Source organism: Saccopteryx leptura, chromosome 3 (assembly GCF_036850995.1).
Source record: "Saccopteryx leptura isolate mSacLep1 chromosome 3, mSacLep1_pri_phased_curated, whole genome shotgun sequence".
Taxonomy (NCBI): domain Eukaryota; kingdom Metazoa; phylum Chordata; class Mammalia; order Chiroptera; family Emballonuridae; genus Saccopteryx; species Saccopteryx leptura.
This window is the reverse complement of record NC_089505.1, coordinates 68967273-68991499: the sequence shown is the minus strand read 5'-3', so window position 1 is coordinate 68991499 and position 24227 is coordinate 68967273. Positions and strand designations below refer to the sequence as shown.

Genomic DNA, 24227 nt, shown 5'->3' with positions numbered 1-24227 from the left:
GAAGAAGAAGGAAGAAGAAGAAGAAGAAGAAGAAGAAGAAGAAGAAGAAGAAGAAGAAGAGGAAGAGGAAGAGAAAGAGGAAGAAGAAGAAGAAGAAGAAGAAGAAGAAGAAGAAGAAGAAGAAGAAGAAGAAGAAGAAGAAGAAGAAGAAGAAGAAGAAGAAGAAGAAGAAGAAGAAGAAGAAGAGTCTTGACTGACCTGTGGTGGATCTGTAGTAGATAAAGTTTTGACCTGGAACACTGAGGTAGCCGGTTAGAAACTCCAGGCTTTTCTGGTCAAGGTACATATGAGAAGCAACTACAATAAGTTGATGCTTCCCTCTCTTTCTCACCACCTTTCTTTCTCCTGTCTCCTTTCTCTAAAAACCAATAAAAAATTGTTTTAATTGAAAAAAAGAAAAAAGAAGTTAAGTTTTGTCCTAGTCAGGTAGCTCAGTTGGTTAGAGCATCGTCCCAGTCAACCAATGCTGTGGATTCCATCTCTGGTCAGGGCACATACAAGAATCAAACAATGATGCATAAATAAGTGAAACAACAAATCAATGTTTCTATACAGGTGTGTGTGTGTGTGTGTCTTTTCCTTTCTCTCTATAATCAATAAATATTTTTTAAAATGTTAAAGAAGTTGAGTTTTGGACCCCTACTCCAGACCAACTAAACTAAAATCTGCATTTTTTAAGCTGCTCAGAAGACTCGATACATATTAAAGACTGAGAAGCACCACCCCATGGTGTTGACATAAGAAATGTCCAAACTGGCCAGTTAGCTCAGTCAGTTAGAACAGTGGTCCCCAACCCCCGGGCTGCAGACCAGTACCGGTCCGTGGGCCATTTGGTACCGGTCCACAGAGAAAGAATAAATAACTTACATTATTTCTATTTTATTTATATTTAAGTCTGAATGATGTTTTATTTTTTAAAAATGACTAGATTCCCTGTTACATCCATCTAAGACTCACTCTTGACGCTTGTCTCGGTCACGTGATACATTTATCCGTCCCATCCTAAAGGCCGGTCCGTGAAAATATTTTCTGACATTAAACCAGTCCATGGCCCAAAAAAGGTTGGGGACCACTGAGTTAGACCATTGTTCCAAAACACTAAGGTTGTGGGTTTGATTCCTGGTCAGGACACATATAGGAAGAGACTAATAAACACACAACTAGTAAAACAACAAGCGAATGCTTCCCTCTCTCTTTCTCTCTCTTTCACTGTCTCTCTAAAATCCATCAATAAAAAGAAAAAAACAGAAATGTACAAACCCGTAGAGAATTTTTATAAAAGTTTATTTGAGCCCAACTGATGCCATATGCTGAGGAGCAAGATTTCAAATGCTCTGGAGAATAACAATATCGCAGGTTTTTTTATGCATTTGAAATTAAGGAGGAAACTAAGAAAGATTACATAAAGGTGGAGAGAGCAAGACAGGGATTGGATTATAGGATAGTTAACAAGATTATGTGTTCTCTTAAGGGTGGTTATGCCTTCAAGGGGTATTACTTCTGGTATTTCAAAGGTGTGTTAACCTAGATGTACATGAACAATGGACAGGGCTGGCTTAAAAACCTTTTACTAAAGAAGTGATAAGCCTGGGCTCTGACTATCCATCATGCTCTAACCAATCAGGAATTTGCAACTTTTATCAGCACCACTTTTTCATCCATCATGTTAATGACCCAGTCCCACAGTGATGGATGGGCACACCTAAAGTTTCCTCCACTACCCAAGCAATGGCGCAATCACGATTTGGGGTGTCAACCATAAACAAAAGTCAAGTAGGTATTCAGTCACCAAAAAGGATTTATTCAGGAAGAAAGGACTACAACCCAGTATGTGCAGCCATGGCCAGCCACACAGAAGCTTATGCCAAGACAAAAAAGAAGGAAGTACTTTATAAAGAGGAAAAGAAAGCTAAGGGGAGGGGCTGTTACAACCATAGAGCTATATTGTAAACATAGAGTGGTTCCTGAAGGGTTCTCTCAACAATACAGGGTGAGAGCTCCTCCTAGAGGCCCTTCCAATTTCTGTCTAGGGTTAGGTCTCTGTCCTAAGTTTTTGTTTGTTTGTTTGTTTGTTTGTTTGTTTTTAAGTGAGTAGAGGGGAAAGAGACAGACTCGCGCATGCACCCAAAACAGGATCCACCCCACAATCCCCTTTCTGGGGCTGATGCTTAATCAACCAAGCTATCTTCAGTGCCTGAGGCTGACTCTGGGACCAGCCAAGCTATTCTCAGTGCCCAGGCTGACGCTCAAACCAATCAAGCCTCTGGCTGCAAGAGAGGAAGAGAGAAAGAAGGGGGAGAGGAAGGGGGATCAAAGCAGATGGTCGCTTCTCTTCTGTGTCTTGATTGGAGACCAAACCCAGGATGTCCACAGGCCAGGCTGATGCTCTGTCTACTGAGTCAGTTGGCAAGGGCCTCTGTCCTAAGTTTTGACAGGGCACATGCCCCTCATGTACCTATTGGAGATGGCAGGACTACTGGACCAAAAGGCCTATTTTTTGTTTAATTTTATATTGAATTTATTGAGGTATCATTAGTTAATAAACTTATACAGGTCTTGCCCTGACCGGGTAGCTCATTTAGTTAGAGCATCATCCTGAGTCAAGGTTGCGGGTTCGATCCCTGCTCAGGACACATTCAAGTATCAACCAATGATGGCAGGAATGAGTGAAGCAACAAATTGATGTTTCTCTCTCCCCCCTCTCTCTACCCCCTTACTTTCTCTCTAAAAAGAAATAAATTTAAAAATATTTTTAAAAAATAAATAAAATTGCCTTGGCCAGACAACTCAGTGGATAGAGCATCATCCCAGCGTGCTGAGGTCGCAGGTTTGATCCTTGGTTGGTGTATGTGTGAGAAGCAACCAATGAGTCCACCACTAAACGGAACAACTAAGTGGAGCAACAAGTTGATGATTCTCTCTTTCTCTCTGTCTGTCTCTGTCTCCCTCCTTCTCCCTCTCAAATCAATGAGGGGAGGGAGTGACTCTAAAAGTAAATAAATAAATAAATAAATAAATTCATACAGGGCTCTGGAATACAGGAGGACTACTAAACCTAAAGGCTTATTCTTAATCAACTTTAACAAGTGCCAGCTGATATTTGTCCAGATAAGAAGAAAAGATTTGTATTGCCCTGGCTGGATAGCTCAGTTGGTTAGAGCATCATCCTGAAACACAGAGGTTGCCGGTTTGATCCCCAGTCAGGGCACATAGAGGAACAGATAAACATTTCTGTCTCTCTCTCTATCTCCCTTCCTTTCTCCAAAATCAATTAAAAAATAAACATTTAAAAAATAAAAGATTTGTGCCTGGCCTGTGGTGGCGCAGTGGATAAAGCATCGACCTGGAATGCTAAGGTCGCTGGTTCAAAATCCCGGGCTTGCCTGGTCAAGGCACATATGGGAGTTGATGCGTCCTGCTCCTCCACCCCCTTCTCTCTCCTTCTCTCTCTCCTCTCTCTAAAAATGAATAAGTAAAATCTAAAATTAAATAAATTAAATGTTGGGTCTCCCCATACCCTCAATAATTCCAGGAGTTCATTCATTCAGCAAATAGTCTTTGAGTCCTATTATGTGCAGACTGTTCTAAGAACAAAACAGACCAACCTCTCTGCCCTCAGGGGACTCACTTCTAGAGGAGAGAGAGACAAAGACACAGGTGAGTAAGTAAAACATAAAGTAGTACAGATGGAAGTAATCTATGGAGGTTGAGGACATAGAGGATTGCAGAGAAGGGTTGCAATGTTTTGTTTTTTTTAAGTTGTCAATTACAGTTGACATTTATTATCTTTTTATATTAGTTTCAGGTGTGCAGCATAGTCATTAAACATTTATATAATTTACAAAGTGATACCTCCAATAAATCTAATACCCACCTGGCACCTTACATAGTTATTACAATATTATTGACTATGTTTTTCATGCTGTACTTTACAAGGTTGAGGGCTACAATGTTAAGTGGGGGATTGTGCCATGAAAGGTTGTGAAGTCAGTAGCCCTGGGTTGTCCAAGCCCTGAACATTACAAAGAAAGGTTTGGCCTGACCAGATGGTATCACAGTGGATAGACCATTGGCCTGGGAAGCAGAGGACTCAGGTTCGAAACCCCAAGGTCACCAGCTTGAGCGCAGTTTTATCCAGCTTGAGCGCAGGCTCATCAGCTTGAGCTCGGAGTCACCAGCTTGAGTGTGGGATCACAGTCATGACCTCATGGTCGCTGGCTTGAGCCCAAAGGTCACTGGCTTGAGCAAGGGGTCACTGGCTTGGCTGGAGCCCCCTGGTCAAGGCACATATGAGAAAGCAATTAATGAACAACTAAGTAGTCACAACGAAGAACTGATGCTTCTCATCTCCCTTCCTGTCTGCCCCTGCCTGTCTATCTCTCTATCTCTCACTAAAACAAAATAAAAATAAGCAAATAAACAACAAAAAATGGTTTGGCGTTTGCCTGGCTTCTGGGATATAACCACTAAGCCTATGCAATATCCTGTTTTTTGTTTACCTAGGTGCATTGTACCATGCCAGATTGTCTCTCCTAATAAAGTAACTTCTGGTGTAGTCCTCATAGCATGTTGTATCAGTTTGCTTTCTGAAGGTTCTAGGGACTAAGATCAGCCACAAAGGCAGATAGCTCTAACTAAGCTCTGGCCGGGTAGCACAGTTGGTTAGAGCATCTTCCCCAAATGCCAAGGTTGCAGGTTTGACCCCTGGTCAGGGCACATACAAGAATCAGGGCACATATAAGAATTACCCAATGAATGCATAAATAAATGGAACAACAAATCGATGTTTCTCTCCCTCTCTCTCTCTCTTTCCCTTCTTAAAAATAATGTCATTGCTAGGAGAATTAAGTGCTATCTGCATGATTATACTGGCAGAGGACAATAGGAAGTATGGGCTTGGTCTCTCTCTCTGCCCTGTGACTTGTATTCATTTGTTCATGGTAATCTGTAGCCTTTTGCTATAATAAACCAAAATCATGAGTATAGCATCTTTTCTGTGTCCTGTGAGTCCTTGTGGTGATTCATTGACCCTGTTTTGGGATCCCTTATTACAGTAGTTATGGAAGTCCTCGTAGAGAGTATGACAAGAATAAGAGAAACCTTGTAGACATCTGGTTTGGAAGAAGAGGGTTCCCATTGTGGGAAGAGCCCTGAGATAGGGGTGTGCCTGGCACCAGAGGGGCAGAAGGAGAAAGGTGATATCAGAGAACTATTGGGGTCACATGGTCTAGAGCCCTGCAGGCCACCCTTAGAAAACCTGACTTTCACTCTGAGTGAGGTGACAGCCATTGCAGGGCTCTGAGAAGAGGAGTGACCTGCCCTGATTTACTTTAGAAGGTCAGTCTGGCCTCCCGCTGTGTGGCACAGAGAATGCATGTAGGCGGATGGGGACAGAAACAGGGAGACCAGGTAGGAAACTTACAGTAACCCAGGTTAGGGATAATGGCTACTTGGGAGGGACCAGGGTGGCAAGGATGGAAGGCGTTGAGAAATGGACCAATTCTGAATCTCTTTCGAAGGTAGAGATGACAGGGTTTGGTAACCAGATGGATGTGTGATGAGAAAAGACATTCAAGGGCGAGGCTGCGGTCCAGGCTGAGGAATGGGAGGATGGAGAGACCCATCGATTGAGACAATGGAGTCTGCAAGAAGAGCCCGGGTGGAACGGATGCGGAGTTGGAGGACAGGAGCTTGGTCTTGGACGTGGAGATGTTGAGTAAGCAGTTGGATGCGAAGCCGAGAGTTCTAGAGTGAGGTCTGGCTGGAGACACAAATTTGGGAGTCGTCGGCATGTGGATGGTATTTAAAGCCAGGAGGCCAGATGAGATCACCAAGGGAGAGAGTGTAGACAGAGCAGAGAAGAGGACCAAGTGCCGAGCCCTGAGAGGATGCCCCACCACATAGAGACTGGGGAGAGAAGCAAACAGCATCAGACACTGATGAGGCGCGGCCACTGAGTTATGAGAATGACCAGGAGGGTGTAGTGTCCCCGAAGCCGAGAAAAGAAAAACTCTGAAGGAACAGGGAGTGATCCACCTGTTAAACACCGCTGATTAACTCAAGTAAGATGAACCCTAAAGAGCTGGCCATGGGGTTCAGCAACATGGTAGTTACTGGTGCCCTTAATAAGGGCACAGTTGGTGTCTGGGGTGGGGGGAGCCTGCAGGGAGGGGGCTAGAGAGAGAAAAGGAGAGAAATTGCAGACAGTGAACGTAGCCAATTCTTTTCCTTTTTTAATTTTTAAAATAGATTTTTTAGAGAGTGAGGAAGGGAGAGAGTGAACAAGGGAGAGAAAGAAACATCAGTTTGTGGTTCCACTTATTTATGCATTCATTGGTTGATTCTTCTACGTGCCCTGACCAGGGATCAAACCCCAAACCTTGTCACATCAGGATGACACTCTAACCAACTGAGCTACCAAGCCAGGGCGAGTATAGCTAACTCTTGAGAGAAGAATAACAGTCTCAGGGAGTAAAAATTCAGCCCGAAGAGCATGAAGGTTGAGAATTTTTTTTTAATTCTTTTAATGGAACATGGGAGAAATGCTTGTGTGTTCATGGGATAGCTCCCTGTGGGAGGGAAAAAAATAATCATGCAGACAAGGAAGCAAAGTGCTGGCTAGAACAATGTCCTCAAGAAGACAAGAGGGGATGGGATACCGGGCACAACTGGAGGGGTCTGTCTTAGACAGAAGCACAGACTGTTCGTCTGTAGAAATAGGAGAGGAGGCAGAGGACACAGGTAGGTAGCAAGCAAGGCGGCTGACTTTTCTAGTTGTTGCTATTCTGATGGGTGAAAAATGGTACTTCATCGCTGCACAGAAAAGATGGTGGCTGGGGCCAACACCTGTCACACAGGGATCTAGCTTTAAAGAATTCATGGCTCTCAATGCCTTGTGCATCTCAAGCCTGGTTTTCCTCGGGACATCTCTCCATCTCTTATGTCTTTGTGCCTTTGTCACCCATCTCCGCATTTCCTGTCCTCCCCCACCCACTCTGTCTGTCTATCTCTGTGTATTTATCCCTTTGTCTTTCTCTGTCTCCCTCACCCTTCATGTTTGTATCAGGGCCTCTCCTCTAGGTCTGGTTGTGGGGCCAACTTTCTCGTCCCAGCCAACACTGCCAACCAGAACTTCCAGTTCCAGCCTCACAAAGAACCCCATTTTGAAGCCAAGCTAGGGTGGGGCTTCCAGGAACCTCAGGCTGCCTCCATCTCCAGCTCTACCTACATAACAAGCACATTTGTGGCCCTAGGTTCCTATCAGGCTCTTGTGTAAGCACCTTCCAATATTAACTTGTTTAACCCTCCTCTACGAGGTAGGGGCTATTGACAGCATCATCGTACAAATGGGGTCGCAAAAGCACAGGGTATCTTTGTCCCTTGAACTGAGGCAGTCTAGCTCCAGAGTCTCAGCTATAAACCATTAGGAACACTGGCTCTTTTTCTAGTCTTTCCTTCTCCAGCTCTACGCTCTGAAGGGGGGAAGACAGTACACTTGGACCTGGCCTAAGTGGTGAGTGACTTTCAGCTGCTCACTGCCCTCCATGGGTTCCGGTTGCTTTACGGATCGAGTGAGGGGGTAGAACATGCCTAACCCGCAGTGGGCCCATGACCTCACTTCAACGAGAGTCAGCCAACCTAAGTCCTGGCCAATTATAAGCCCTAATATCAGCATTGACCTGGTATTCACCCTTCAACAAATGCCAAAGCCAGCCACCCTCAGTCTAGGTTCTGGCCCTTCCCAAGTGAGAAAGCCTTTTGTAAAAGTGTGGACCTAGGTCACAAGAGGGCACAGGTACCCTGACTTCCCACACAAGTCTGTCACCTCACTTGACCCATATCCTCCCACTTGCCACCTAGCCTGAACCCAACTCTACTGGAAAAGAGTGAACTCAGCATCCACTCTGGGTCCAGCCCTGGGATGTCAAGGTGGGTGGGATTCCAGGGTACTTTTCTGTCAACTTGAGAGGTGGTCACACCTATAATACTCCCACCAAAACTCTACCTCAACACAGATGCCCAACCTCATGTCTAGTCCTCATGTCAACCCACAACACCAACCTGACTGTATTTCAACACCTCCCGATCCAAAACTTCAATCTTGGCTCCATCTCCAACGCCAGCCCAACAGGACTCCATCAATGACCTTATCGCAGATTCCTCCCACTACAACTCAGTCCCATCCCCTAAACCAACTCCAGCCCCACCCTCACCACACGTCCATCCTTCTCCCCCAAATCACTTGCATCCCCAGTGCTATCATCAGAACCATTCTAAACCCAACCACAATCTCTCTTCTCAGTATAGAAAAAAATTGTGAAAGATATTGATATGGATGCAACAAGAGTCTTTGATAGAAAACTGGATGGGATAACTGGTTTGGGGGGGGGGGGCTCTCTTTTACTTCTTTTACTGCCTTTGAGCTACTTTACCACTCTGTAAATTATAGATAGCTGATCGCAACACAAATAATTCTTGTCCATTACCATGCAAATGAGTTTTGTCAGGCACAAGTACAATGTCCCTCCCACCATGTAGAATAAGAGTTTTACATCTATACTGCTCATAAAAATTAGGGGATATTTCAAAATAAATATGAAGTGATTAAAAAAAAGAAGCATTTGATTTTTTTTTATTGAACAAGAACATCAGAAAAACAAACGACAAGTCAAAGAAAGTTGTCTGATTATGCAAATGGATGCGAAACCAACTTTTATTTCATTGGTGAAAAAGCACTATACAAAAGGCTGAAAGTACTGGAGAATCCGCACATTTCCTGATCCCCTATTTTTTGTGAGCAGTGTATTTATAAATTCATTTCAGCGTTCCTTATTGCCTGTACGTATGTGGTTCTTTGTAACACCTTGCTAGTTTTATCATTTATTCATGCATCATAATCAAATCTTAGACATATGTTCATTTTATATGCATAGGAGACTCATGGTTAGACCCTTTTACAAAAATTATTTTTTAACGTGAGATCTGATCCTTATAGCCAAAGTTTAACTTGCCCCAATATGGACCACACCGGTTTTGATATTAACACTGATTCTGTCCAGCTCAACCCTTTACTCTTATCCTGACACCACTGCTCTCCTTCTAGACTTCATCTCCTTCTGGTCCCGGGTTCGCTCCCAAATTCCAACCCCACCTCTGTGCTCCCTAATCCCTAATCCTGCCCCCTCCACTCCCTAGGATTAACTCACAGCCCCACCCAGTTATGTTTCCAGGAGACTCCTACTCATTCCCCAAACACTCTCTTCCTCCTTCCTCTTCCCTCATTCCATCCTCTACCACTTTTCCCTCTCCGCCTCCATGCCCATGCACTCCTTCACCCCATCTGACCCTGCTCCCAAAAGGCCATTTGTCTAAAATACTGCTTTCCCAGGCCCAGTCCCTGCCCCTGTCCAAGTTCAATGACAGCTGACTTTCAAACACAGGGCTGAGGATTCCCTTCTTGTGCGCGATGGTTGCTAGGGGGAGCAGGAAGGGGAAATGGTAGAATCAGTTTGGACATCCCCGTGTTTTCCAAAAAAAGGTGGTGGTGGTGGTGGTGGTGGAGATGGAGTTGCAGCTGGAGATGAGGCTAAGAAGTGTAATTTAGATGTGTTGCATTTGATGTTCAGATAAATCTGAGATAAAGTTGTTTGATGGCACTGGTTTTAAGGGCCAGGCTGGGGGCCAGGGGTTTGGTTGAAATTAAGCAGGGAGATGGAAAATGGCCTTCTAGGAGCTGATCTATATTAAGGCCCATGCGCAGGGTTGGAGTGGAGATTGGAACGTGGGTTATGTTACCAGGAAGGGTCATGGGGATTTAGGGTGGGTTTGGGGAAGGGCGTGATGGGCCTTCTCTTTCCATCTAGGTGGGTCTTACTGCCTCAAAGTTCACAGTGGGTTCAACTCAGGCTTGGGCGGGACCAAATCTGGGTCCCAGCTTGTCTTGAAAGCTCCACCCCCAAGCGGAGGGCCAAGCCCAGGCTGGGGGGTGCCTGGAACAGCTTGCTGAGCCATTGGGGGTGGAGAGGGGTAGGCCAGCAACCGGGAAATGCTGAGGGCTCTGGGGGAGGGAGTTCAGGGGTTAAAAGCCATGGGTCGGGGCTGAAGTAGGAGGCAGCTGGCTGCAGAAGCTCTTCACACAGGCCCCTCACCCAGGTAAGGTCTGCGCCTGGGGCAGGGGCTGGAGCATTGGAGGGGAGGAGACCGGAGGGGACAGAGGGGGCAGAGCTGAGCCAGCGAGATGCAGGAGGAAACCAGAGGCTCAGTCAGATAGAAAGCTGCAGCGAAGGAGCCCTGCAGCCACAGGAAGAGAAGAAGTGCTGAGGGTGAGACCAGGTGTCAGAATCAACACTGGGAGGGGAGACGGGACAGAGAGGGCTGGAGAGGGCAGCAAGGACCCAGCTTCCTGGAGAGCCTGTAAGGGTGGCCACCCGGGCCCAGGGGCAGCAAGCTAGTGTCCTAGGAGGCGTGCACAGGGGTGGAGGGGGGGCAGGATGAATTTAGGGAGGGGGTGCGGATTCCTGCTTCAGGGTTCTCAGAGTGACGGGAGGAGATGCACAGCTGGGTAGTTCAGGAGCAGAGGTCAGGTATGGGGGTTCCGGCCAGCCCCGAACACCTTCCTTCAATTTCTCAGGCTCCTCCAGCCCTGCCCTCCACCCCGGAGCGGCCATGTGGCCCCAGGCCGCTGTGATCACCTTCCTGTCCATGGCCTTCTCAGGCGGTAAGCATGCGCGGGGGTGGAGGCTGGGGGCCACCCGAGACAATGGTAGGAGGGGTCAGGCCGAGGGAAGGGACCCGGACGGCGCTAGCTCCGCCCCCTGCCCACTCCGGGCAGGGTCCCGGCAGGGACAGCCCAGAAAGCTTTCTGCTGATCCCTGATTGACCTGGTTTCCTGCCTAGGGTCAACCCACTGTCCTCATCAGGCCCGTTTTCTGTCTTAATCTGCGCTGCAAAGCTCACCCCTAGCCCCTCAAATATCCCCACAGCAGAGCAGCCCCTCCCACAGTCAAGGCCTCCTGACTTGCGGAGTCACACAGACCAGGGTTTAAATCCCACCACTGCTACTCTGAGCAAGTCACTTCGCTTCTTTGTGCCTCGGTGGTTCTATCTGGAAAATGGGAACATGTAAGTCAGGGGTCCCCAAACTACGGCCCCCTGAGGCCATTTATCCGGCCCCCACAGCACTTCCAGAAGGAGCACTTCTTTCATTGGTGGTCAATGAGAGGAGCATAGTTCCCATTGAAATACTGGTCAGTTTGTTGATTTAAATGTACTTGTTCTTTATTTTAAATATTGTATTTGTTCCCGTTTTGTTTTTTTACTTTAAAATAAGATATGTGCAGTGTGCATAGGGATTTGTTCATAGTTTTTTTTTATAGTCCGGCCCTCCAACAGTCTGAGGGACAGTGAACTGGCCCCCTGTGTAAAAAGTTTGGGGACCCCTGATGTAAGTCCTTTACACAAAGGGGTGCTGTGAATATTAAAATGCGGTGAGGCCTGTCTGAGCTGAGTGCCTGGCAGAGAGAGGGATGGAAAGTTGGTTGTCACTATTACTTTGTTAGTGACTACCCACTCTCAGCCCTTTTCAGAACCTTCTAGTTCTTCCTTTCATCCTTGGGGTGACCCCAGGCTTATCTGATTCCACCCAGAGTTGGTCCCCCCCCCCTGCTGTTACTCAAATTCTCTGCAAACCCCATTCATTCATTCATTCATTCATCCATCGTACAGACGATATATTATAGAATTGTACTTCTGAAACCGATATCGGGTTCTTTTTAAGATTTTATTTGTTGGTTTTAAAGGGGGGCAGAGGAGGAGCGGGAAGCATCAACTTATAGTTGCTACTCTTATGTGCCTTTACCGGGCAAACCTGTGGTTTCCAACCAGCGACCTCAACGTTCCACGTTGACGCTCTATCCACTGCGCCACCACAGGTCAGGCTGAAACCTATGTAGTTTTAACCAATGTTACTCCAATAAGTTCAATTTAAAAAAAAACAACAAAACAGTTCTGGATGCCAGATGCTGTGCAAGCACAGAGTCCCATAGCCCAGTGGGTTCCGCGGCAGGCACTATTCCAATAATTACTCAAAGAATTAGTTAATAAGCAGTTACAATTGTAACATGAGGGGACAGCTTCAAGGGGCAAAGTTGAGAGCCTGGAGATGCAATGGTGACCCCTCCACCTGAAAGCCACCTGGAAGCCACGCCCCCACAAAGGACTAGACTTTTGAGCTGAAACCTGAAAAGAGGGAGGGGCCCAAGGGCACCTGCCCCTGTGCCACCTTGGCCTGGAGGTGGGATGGCTTGTCTCGTTTGGCCACGCTCCCAGGACTCCTGCCCATGTCCTCTCTGGGTGCCACTCCCTGGGCTAGGAGCTTCGCACGCATTGGCTTGTGGAATCCCCGATGGCACGTAGTTTTAATTACTCTTGTTTCTCAGCTGAAAAACCCAAGACTCTAACAGGAGAGTCTAACCCCAAACATAGCCACGGTGCCCGAGTCAGGACCCTAATTCATGCTACCTGCTCTGTCCCCCACATCCTGGGCTTTACATCCTGGCAAACCATCGTCATGATCTTAGACCTAATGGTCTGTGTAGAGTCGATCATTTTTAACTTAAAGTATATTAAAAGTCAAGTTTCTATCATTGTCTTAAATGGAAACCTACATCCTTTTGCTTTAAATAAAAGAGAAAAAATAAGTAACTCCTGCACTATGAAATAAACAGTATGTTTATTGGGTCGGACCACCTGACACTGTCAGACTCCCCCAAAACAGTGATTGCAGATGGCTCAACTTATACAATTTTAAGTTGCAGGCTGAGGATTCTGCTCCCTGTGGGTTTTAAAAAGCAAGCTCAACAAGGATGAGAGTAATGTTAAAAGTATATCAGCACCATCCTGAAACTTTCTTCTCGATAAAATCAGAATGAAAAGACCCTGGCTGGGTAGCTCAGTTGATTGGAACATTCATTATCCCACTAAGCCAAGGTCACGGGTTCGATCCCTCGTCAGGGCACATACAAGAAGCAACCAATGAATGCATAAATAAGTGGAACAACAAATCAATGTTTCTCTCTCTCCCTTTCTCCTTTTAAAATCAATTAATTTTTTTTAATTGTAAGAGAACTAGGCAGTTTCTGAGGCTGCGATTTGATGTTACACCTCCTCTCTATAGCACCTAAAAAGACTTTGTTCCCCCTGTGACTTCTGTCCTCAACTTTGAGAACCACTCGTATAATCTCACTCCTTATATAGGCAAGGAAGGGACTTGCTGGCCACAAAGCTGGGGACCTTGTGTTGTAGCTAATAATAAGTTCCCACTTAGTGAGTGCCATGTGTGTCTCAGATGTAGTTTTACTGGATGCTATGATGGTCCCGTGAGAGATGACACTGTTACCTTCCCTACTATACAGCTTGAGAAGAGTCAAGGCTGGTAACTTGTAACAGGACCACACAGTTGGACAGTGACACACTCAGGATGAGACTTGCTCTGTTCCAGAGTCAACTACTGTGACTCCAGTGCCAGACATAGTGCTAAGTCTGTGTCCCTCCCATATTTACACAGTCCAATATGGCGGCCACTGGCCACTTGCATCTATGGAAGATTTCAAATATGACTCATGTGCCTGAAGAACTGAATTTTATTTAAACTTAGGGTGTACTGAAAAACTCATTTCACAGAACTAGAAGACAAGAATATGCAGGGGACGTAGGGAGATCAGGTTATACTTCTAAATATGTTGGTGGTGCAGTAGCACCAGGTCTTAGATCCGTGGTATCAGAATGCACCTGGATTCTGCAACCTCAGTACTTGAGTTCTGGCTAAGAAAGAATTCAGAGCCAAGATTCAAACTATAAGAGAAAGGCAATTTTAATTTAATTTTTTTTTCATTTATACATTGATTTTGAGAGAGAGAGAGAGAGAGAGAGAGAGAGAGAGGAAAAAAAACATCAATTTGTTGTTCCACTTATGATGCCCTGACCGGGGATCAAACTCACACCTTGGCATATTGGGACAATGCTCTAACCACCTGAGTTACTCAGCCAGGGCTTGAGAAAGTTTATTTAGAAAGTCACAGCGGTAGAAGAAGGGAGCTGTAGAAGAAATGAGCTCAGGAAACAAGTGACAGAGGCAAAAGAAGGGTCCTTGGAGCTTAGGAGAGAGAGAAAGAGAGAGAAAGATAGAGGTAAGAACATGCCTGGGGAGGGGGGCAGTAGGGAAAAATGCATGTGAGCTCCGTAGGGAGAGCTGCCAAGAACTGAATTTTTTTTTTTTTTTTTTTTTTTTTTTTACAGAGACAGAGAGTCAGAGGGATAAACAGGAACAGACAGACAGGAACGGAGAGATGAGAAGCATCAATCATTAGTTTCTCCTTGCGCATTGCGACACCTTAGTTGTTCATTGATTGCTTTCTCATATGTGCCTTGACCACAGGCCTTCAGCACACCGAATGACCCCTTGCTTGAGCCAGCGACCTTGGGTCTAAGCTGGTGAGCTTTTTTTTTTTTTGCATTTTTCCGAAGCTGGAAATGGGGAGGCAGTCAGACAGACTCCTGCATGCGCCCGACCAGGATCCACCCGGCACGCCCACCAGGGGGCGATGCTCTGCCCCTCCGGGGCATCGCTCTGTTGCATCCAGAGCCATCCTAGCGCCTGACGCAGAGGCCACAGAGCCATCCTCAGCACTCGGGCCATCTTTGCTCCAATGGAGCCTTGGCTGCGGGAGGGGAAGAGAGAGACAGAGAGGAAGGAGAGGGGGAGAGGTGGAGAAGTAGATGGGCGCTTATCCTGTGTGCCCTGGCCAGGAATCAAACCCAGGACTCCTGCACACCAGGCCAACGCTCTACCACTGAGCCAACTGGCCAGGGCCTGGTGAGCTTTTCTCAAACCAGATAAACCCGCACTCAAGCTTGCGACCTCGGGGTCTCGAACTTTGGTCCTCGGCATCCCAGTCCAATGCTCTATCCTCTGCGCCACCACCTGGTCAGGCAAGAACTGAACTTTTAAGTTTCATTTTAACTAGTCTAAATGTAAATAGCGACATGTGGCCAGTGGCTACCATAGTGGAGAGCACAGGTCTCGAGAAAGGGGCAGAGAACCCAGTCTGTTTAAAGAACAGATCCACGAAACGAACAGAGTAAGTGAAGAGGAGAGAGGTGGGAGATGAGGCCTAGGAGATTAGCAATGGTCACATGACTCAGAGTCCTGCAAACTTTGAATTTGGGAACAGTTAGCCTACAGATGGTATTTGAAGACACAAAGGAGCCCAGTAAAAAGATGTTAAAAGAGGCCCTGGCCAGCTAGCTCAGCAGTAGAGTGTCGGCCCTGCATGTGGAAGTCCCAGGTTCGATTCCTGGACAGGGCACACAGGAGAAACGCCCATCTGCTTCTTCCCCCTCTCCTTCCTCTCTATCTCTCTCTTCCCCTTCTGCAGCTAAGACTCCATTGGAGCAAAGTTGCCTCAGGCACTAGAATGGCTCTGGTTGCAGCGGAGCAACACCCCAAATGGACAGAGCATTGCCCCCTGGTGGGCTTGCCAGTTGGATCCCGGACAGGTGCATGTGGGAGTCTGTCTCTCTGCCTCCCCGCTTCTCACTTCAGAAAAATACAAAAAAAAAAGGTGTTAGAAGAGAGATGGGTGGATGCTGTCTTGGAGGTAGTATAGGTCCTTCTCACTTCTACCTCTTGAAATCCATCCCCAGTTGGAACGAGAGAAAATGCAAGTGGAGAGAAAGCCAGACTTCTGCTTCACAGAAGCATCCTCATTTGGTGAACTCTTCCTTCAATCCCCAATGGAGGGAATGACCCTTCTGTGAAAAAAGCACTTTGTCATCTCTTTGCCCTGACTCATCTCTACTAGATAGAAAATGGCAACTCCCAGTGGCCAAGAAATGAACCATCAGTCCCTGGTCACCTAGGGCAAATTCTGACCCCCTCCCCAAGCTCAGGAACTACACCTCCAGGCCTCCTCCCCCTCGTCCTAAGAACCCAGTTCTCTAACATTTCCTCTTCTTCTCCAGGCGTCTCTCAAGAGTATCCCAAGATTATCAATGGCACCAATGGGACCAATGGGTTTCTCCCAGGTGGCTACACCTGCATCCCCCACTCTCAGCCCTGGCAGGCAGCCTTGCTGGTACATGGGCGGCTGCTCTGTGGGGGGGTCCTCGTCCACCCCAGATGGGTCCTCACTGCAGCACACTGTCTGAAGGAGTATGTGGGGGCCAGGGGAGCATGGGGCAGGAATGATAAAGGGACTGGTGGGGCTGCATTTGAGGATGCGGTTGGGATGGGCATGGATGAGAATGGAATGTGGAGTGGAAATGGACTTGCAGTAGGAGATCTGGGTGGGAGGGGAGTTGGTGTGGAAGGAGATGTGTTTGAGGGTGAGGAAGGGGAGACCGGGGAGAGGCTGGGGCTGGGCTGACCTGGGGAAGGGCTCACCTTCTCTAACCACCCTATTCCTGCACCCACAGCGGGTACCAAGTTCACCTGGGCAAGCATGCCCTGGGGCTTGTGGAGAAGGGAGAGCAGGTGAGGGACGTAGTCCGCTCCATCCCCCACCCTCAGTACCAGAGCAGCCCCACACACCTGAACCATGACCACGACATCATGCTTCTGGAGCTACAGTCGCCGGCCCAGCTCTCAAGCCACACCCACGTCCTGCCTCTCTCCCGCAGTGGCTGCCTGCCCCCCGGCACCTGCTGTCGGGTGTCTGGCTGGGGCACCACCACCAGCCCCCAAGGTATGTACCTGCCAAGTGGTCTGGGGCCCTGCAGAGTGGCCAGGGAAACTGGCGGACAATGGGAAGCAAGTTTGTAGAAAGATTCCTTTACATAGAAGAGTGAAAATTTTAAAGATATATTTGTCATTATAAAGAAGAAAAACAAGTCCCTAGCTAGTTGGCTCAGTGGTAGAGCGTTGGCTGGGCGTGTGGATGTCCCTGGTTTGATTCCCGGTCAGGGCACAGCACATAGTAGAAGCACCCATCTGCTTCTCCACCCCTCCCCCTATCCTTCCTCCCTGTCTCTCTCTTCCCCTCCCGCAGCCAAGGCTCCATTGGAGCAAAGTTGGCCCGGGCACTGAGGACGGCTCCATGGCCTCCAGCTCAGGGGCTAGAATGGCTCCAGTTGCAACAGAGCATCGCTCCCTGGTGGGCATGCCAGGTGATCCTGGTCGGGCACATGCAGGAGTCTGTCTCTCTGCCACCCTGCTTCTCACTTCAGAAAAATACAAAAAAAAAAAAAAAAGAAAAGAAAGAAAAACAAGAAAAGAATATAGGTACATATTAAATATATTAAATATAACGATGTATAAAGTTACATATATTTTTTATACAAAAATATACTGCTCACCAAAATTAGGGGATATTTTATCATTTCATATTCATTTTGAAATATCTCCTAATTTTGGTGAGCAGTGTAAATTTATAAATATATAGTTATATATCCTTTATAAATTGATAAATATGTTAAGTTATATATTATAACATATACATTATATCTATACAAATTCATAACTGTTACAATATATTCTACATATTGTGTGCCTATTTTAAAAAGAGACATTATACATCTGTATATAAATATGCAAATTATGAAAATCAGATTTATTTTCTACATTAGTATATATATTTATGTATTTATTTAATATTTGTTTGTGCATACATTTATTTGAATCAGCTTACATAGCTATGATTTATAAAGTACACGGTATTTTGATAGGTTGATAGTTACTATACTAAACATAATAAAACATGAACAACTACATCCTCAGTGTAGGAGATAAAGGCGATTTAAGGCCGCAGAGAAGGGTGAGTCCCCTCTGCCAGCCCCAGCGCGCCCCCGGCCTTGTTCTGTGTCTTTCTTTTTTTTTTTTTTTTTCTTTTTTTGTATTTCTCGGAAGCTGGAAACGGGAGGCAGTCAGACAGACTCCCACATGCGCCCGACCGGGATCCACCGGGCATGCCCACCAGGGGGCGATGCTCTGCCCATCCGGGGCGTCGCTCTGTTGCAATCAGAGCCATTCTAGCGCCCGAGGCAGAGGCCACAGAGCCATCCCCAGCGCCCGGGCAAACTTTGCTCCAGTGGAGCCTTGGCTGCGGGAGGGGAAGAGAGAGTCAGAGAGGAAGAAGAGGGAGAGGGGGAAGGGTGGAGAAGCAGATGGACGCTTCTCCTGTGTGCCCTGGCCGGGAATCGAACCCGGACTCCTGCACGCCAGGCCGACGCTCTACCACTGAGCCAACCGGCCAGGGCCTCGTACTGTGTCTTTCTGCTCAGCTGTTCCCTGGTCCCCTGCAGTCCTTTCCACCCCTCCTGTGTTGTCTGCATCTACAATTCTCTCTCACCATCTCTGGCTTCCTATTTCTCCCAACTCCCTTTTTCTTTGTTCTTTTTCTCTTTAATTTTTTATTTATTGATTTGAGAAAGAGAGAGAGAAACATCTATTTGTTACATTTTTTAATGCACTTATTGGTTGCTTCTTGCACATGCCCTGACCGGGGATCCAACCCGCAACATTGGTGCAGTGGGAGGGCGCTCTAACCAGCAGAGCTCTCCCATCAGGGCTCATTTGCACTCAGTTCCCTGTCCGGTCCCTCTTTATCTCTCCCTCCCCTTTTCTGTCCTGTGTCCTCTCTGCCCTCATTTCTCTCCAGGTGTTGGTTACTTCCATCACTTTCCGAAACACATATCCCATACCTCCATCATCTCCCTCTCCCCATCTGCTTTCTTTTTTATTTTTAATATTTTTTATTTATTGATTTTAGGGAAAGAGGAAGGGAGAGAGAGAAAGAGAGAGAGAGAAAGAAACATTGATCTGTTTCTGTATGTGCCCTGACCCAGCATCAAACCGGCAACCTTTTCATATTGGGACAATGCTCGAACCAACTGAGCTATCTGGCCAGGGCAGCCCCGTCTCTGGCAGAGACAGAGAGAGTCAGAGAGAGGGACAGACAGACAGGAAGGGAGAGAGATGAGAAACATCAATTCTTCGTTGCAGTTCCTTTGTTGTCCATTAATTGATTTCTCATATGTGCCTTGGCCAGGGGGCTACAGCAGACCGAGTGACCCCTTGCTGAAGCCAGCGACGTTGGGCTCAAGCAACCTTGGGGTCTTAAACCCAGGTCCTCTGTGTCCCAGTTCAACGCTCTATCCACTGCGCCACCGCCTGGTCAGGCACCCCACCTCTGTTTTCTGCCAACTTCTGTTTAGCTTCCACCTCATGGCCTGTCCAAGACAGATATCCTTAGACCTTCCTCTCTCTCCTCCTCAGTGAGCTACCCACAAACCTTACAGTGTGCCAACATTCAGCTACGCTCAGATGAGGAGTGTCGCCAAGCCTACCCGAGGAGGATCACACCCAACATGCTGTGCGCCGGCTCACCGGAAGGTGGCAAGGACTCCTGCGAGGTGAGGCCCCGCGGGCCGGGTTAGGGGCTGCCCCCAGCCAGAATGGGAAGCTAGCATGGAGGTGGGGACAGAGGCTTGAAGGGAAAGGATGTGCTTCTAGCTTTGAAGGAACCAGTCAGTCTTAAGCAGAACACTGGCTTTTGTAACTGAAAAGTCCAGAAGTCCCAGCTCAGGCAGTAGGGATACAGGTCCACACAAAATGTGTTAAAGACTCACATCAACATCTTGAGCATGACTCTCACTAGGCTGGAGCCATCATTCTGGCCAGAGCTGTGGGGTTCTCTAATGGGCCATGTCTGGGTCACATGACTAATGGTGGGGGCTGGGAGGTGCAGGGACAAGTGCATAGATCGAGGATGGGGAGGAGTCATTCACCAAACAGGAGGCTGGTACCAAACTAAGGTACAATGACAGCCTGTGTCTAACAGAGGAGAAGGAAAAGGAGGGGAAAGGCACCTGCGTGCTCCCGGAAGGGAGCCTATGGAGGAGGTTTCTTAGCTTGAGGTTTGGTTGAGTGGGAAAGGATATGATAATGAATCCATGCTGAGTGTTTTATCAGTAATGATAATGTGTTACTATTACTACATAATAAGGTTAATGTGGGCTCAGGGGGAGAGGCAGCAGACATGGGCACCAACCCTGTCCAGATCCAGTGGTCAGCAAACTCATTAGTCAACAGAGCCAAATATCAACAGTACAACGATTGAAATTTCTTTTGAGAGCCATTTTTTTTTAAGCTGGTGTTTGTTTTTTTTAATTTTATTTATTCATTTTTAGAGAGGAGAGAGAGAGGGGAGCGGAGAGAGAGGAGAGAGAGGAGAGACAGAGAGAGAGAAGGGATGAGGAGCTGGAAGCATCAACTTCCACATGTGCCTTGACCAGGCAAGCCCTGGGTTTCGAACCGGCAACCTCAGCATTTCCAGGCCGATGCTTTATCCACTGCGCCACCACAGGTCAGGCCTTTTTTTTTTTTTAATGATTTTTTATTTTTAACAAAATTTTTTTTTTAATTTATTCATTTTAGAGAGGAGAGAGAGACAGAGAGAGAGAAGGGGGGAGGAGCTGGAAGCATCAACTCCCATATGTGCCTTTACCAGGCAAGCCCAGGGTTTCAAACCGGCGACCTCAGCATTTCCAGGTCGACATTTTATCCACTGCGCCACCACAGGTCCAATTTTTTTTTAAACTTAAACTATATAGGTAGATACATTCCTTATCGAGGTAGCACCTGCACATGGTATTTTGTGGAAGAGCCACACTCAAGGGGCCAAAGAGCTGCATGTGTCTCGCAAGCAGCAGTTTGCTGACCACTGGAACTCAACAGTAAGATGGCAGGGCCTGACCAGGCAGTGGTGCAGTGGATAGAGCATCAGCCTGGGACGCACAGGACGCAGGACCCAGGTTCGAATCCCCGAGGTTGCCAGCTTGAGCTCAGGCTCATCTGGTTTAAGCAAGGCTCACCAGGTTAAGCCCAAGGTCACTGGCTTGAGCAAGGGGTCACTGGCTCTGCTGTAGCCCCCTGGTCAAGGCACATATGAGAAACCAATCAATGAACAACTAAGGTGCTGCAACAAAGAATTGATGCTTCTCAACTCTCTCCCTTGCCTCTGTCTCTCTCTCTGTCTCTTCCTTTTTCGCCCTCCCCCCAAAAAAAGTGAGATGGCAGGGAGAAACCATAACACAGGGGTGCAGGGGCACAAGGTGGGATTTGGTTGCCAGGGGAACAAGAACACGTGTGTGAGGTAAGCTGCCACCACTTTAATAAAACACAGAGGGACAGAGAAATGGAGACACAAAAGTCTCTTCCTGTCCGTCTCTGTCTTCCTATTTCTGTCTCGCATTCTCTGTCCCTCTGTGTTTTTGCCTTGTCTGTCTCCCACTGTCTCCCTATATTCCTCTGTCTCTGCCTCCATGTCTGTCTAGCTCCATCTTTCCCTCTCAGCACAGAGCCGCACCTCTGCCTTTGTTTGGTTCTAACAAGCCCCCCACATCTCTGTCTCCCCCACACAGGGTGACTCCGGCGGCCCCCTGGTCTGTAATGGAACACTCTATGGCATCATCTCCTGGGGAGACTTCCCCTGCGGGCAGCCCAACCGGCCTGGCGTCTACACTCGAGTCTCTCAGTATGTTTCATGGATCCAAGAAACTATCAAAAAACAGAACACTCAGGAGCGGAAATGGACGAAGGGCCCACAATAAAAGTCGGGTTGACTTACCCACGGCCTCACCCAGTTTGCCCAGCCCTTCTCTGCCCCTCCCAGAGTGTTCCACTGGAACCAGAGATCCCTGTTCTCAAAACGTCCCATCCCAGCTGACATTCCGTGTTTCAAAAGCACTCGGTCACCGCCAGCACCACCGGAAACATCGTGGTCCCTTGAATGTCTCAACCCAGACACGTGCCTGGTCTCCCAACTGTTTCAACATAAACCCAGATCACCATCTATGTTTTATCTGTGGAACACTTAAATACCCATCCCAACGACATTCTGTGTCCCATGGCCTTGAAAACATTCTATACCACTTCAGATATCTATTCCTTGCCAATGTTCTAGACCCCTCTTTGTACTCAAGAAGGTTCTAGACTCCCATGACATTTCATTCTGCAAATATCCTCTTGTGCCCGCAACCTTCTGCCCTGACAACATGCTAAGCCCTTCTGAATGAATGACATCACAGCTAACATGTGGGTCCTCCTAATGGTTCATTCTCACATAGACCTGAACCTCCCAAATGTCCCATCCCTACCTACATTCCACATTCTGTCAAATTCTGGCCTCTGGCAATAGTTCCTGTCTCTGAATTCCCATGCTCACTTAAATTGATTAATACTCTGGAATCTAGAGTGATGGGGTTCAGTATCCAAGGGGGCCTCCCTGCCTGGACCCTACTGTCCACCAAATATCCTGTCCAGCTGTCTCTTCCACGGACACCCTTGTTCAATACCTTTTACTATTGTTACATGACCCTAGAATACAATGATCACCCACTCACGCCACTGGAGTTCCTGCTTTGAACAAGACATAAAGTTCATCGCCTGTCTTTTCTCATCTGTAAAATGGGGCTCATAATTTTTCCTCATAGTATTGTTATGAGGATAAATGTTGAGGACTTACCACTGTTATTTGCATGGTTCCCTATAAAATACTACCTTTGGGTGTCAATAACAACCCCTTTGCAGAATGTCCAGAAGGTGTTGTATGTATTTAACTTGCTCAGCAAACATTTATTTAGTACTGAGGTGTGCAGGCACTCTCCTAAGTGTTAGTAAGTACAATTTTGTTTATTCAAATGTTTAGGCACCTTAGTAGACACTGGTGATAAACAGTGAATTAAACAAACAGGAATTTCTGCCCATGTAGAGCTTACTTTTTTTTATTTTTTTTGGTGGGGTGACACATAATAAAGAAGATGAACAGAGAAATCGACTGTGTCCTAGCCAGGTAACTCAGTTGGTTAGAGCAGGGGTAGTCAACTTTTTTATACCTACGACCCACTTTTATATCTGTTAGTAGTAAAATTTTCTAACTGCCCACCGGTTCCACAGTAATGGTGATTTATAAAGTAGGGAAGTAACTTTACTTTATAAAATTTATAAAGCAGAGTTACAGCAAGTTAAAGCATATGATAATAATTACTTACCAAGTACTTTATGTCAGATTTTTGCTAATTTGGCAGAATAAATCTTTATAAAACAACTTCCTATAGTTAAATCTATCTTTTTATTTATACTTTGGTTGCTCTGCTACCGTCCACCATGAAAGCTGGAGCACCCACTAGTGGGCGGTAGGGACCAGGTTGACTACCACTGGGTTAGAGTATCGTCCCAATACACCAACAAAGCAGATTCAAGCCACAGTCGGGCACAGACAAGAATCAACCCGTGAGTGCATTAAGTAGAACAACTCTAGGTTTCTCCATCTCTCTCTTCTCTCTAAAATCAAGAAATACAATATTTTTTATTTCTTTTTTTAGATGTTTTTTTATTTATTCATTTTTATTAGAGAGAGAGAGGAAGAGATAGAACAGGGAGCATCAGCTCCCCTATGTGCCTTGACCAGGCAAGCCCGGGGTTTTGAATCGGTGACCTCAGAATTCCAGGTCGACGCTTTATCTACTGCGCCACCACAGGTCAGGCAAGAAATACAATTTTTTAAAAAAGAGTTCTTATACAAATCACCGATTGAGCTCTCTCCATTTGAAGATTAAGAGCTGTATAAATAAACATTTTTTAAAAAATATCACAAGCTTCAGTGGGCTCTTGGAGAGATTAATAGTGTTAACATGGCCTGACCAGGCAGTGGTGCAGTGGGTAGAGCGTCGCACTGGGATGCGGAAGACCCAGGTTTGAGACCCTGAGGTTGCCAGCTTGAGCGCGGGCTCATCTGGTTTGAGCAAGACTCACCAGCTTGAACCCAAGGTCACTGGCTCGAGCAAGGAGTTACTCGGTCTGCTGAAGGCCCACGGTCAAGGCACATATGAGAAAGCAATCAATGAACAACTAAGGTGTCACAACAAAAAACTGATGATCGATGCTTCTCATCTCTCTCTGTTCCTGTCTGTCTCTATCTATCCCTCTCTCTGTCTCTGTAAAAAAATTAAAATAAAAAAAATAGTGTTAATATGTGAAAAGCACTCCAGGCACTGTTCCCCATCTGTCCCTCTAAGTTCCCCTCTTCCTTCACAGGCGTGCATCTCTTAAAGTCTAAGGGTCCCCTTGCAACCAGGGGAGCAGTGGGCAGCAGCAGCTATGGGACTGTCCCCCTAAACCTTTCTCCAAGGCCCCCTTTTCTCTGGCTCCCCTGTTGCTTCTTCTATCCTAG

The 24227-nt window shown here is 46.8% G+C and overlaps 1 protein-coding gene across 1 annotated transcript; it reads left to right on the top strand.

Moving 5' to 3' along the window:
* The first annotated feature begins 9996 nt into the window (after positions 1 to 9996).
* On the top strand, positions 9997 to 23059 carry KLK13 (kallikrein related peptidase 13). The gene is made up of 6 exons (XM_066374148.1): positions 9997 to 10152; positions 10631 to 10717; positions 16021 to 16210; positions 16474 to 16742; positions 19271 to 19407; positions 21418 to 23059. The coding sequence occupies exons 2-6, from the start codon at positions 10666 to 10668 to the stop codon at positions 21604 to 21606; spliced, it is 837 nt and encodes a 278-aa protein (XP_066230245.1). The 5' UTR covers positions 9997 to 10152; positions 10631 to 10665; the 3' UTR covers positions 21607 to 23059.
* The last annotated feature ends 1168 nt before the right edge of the window (positions 23060 to 24227 follow it).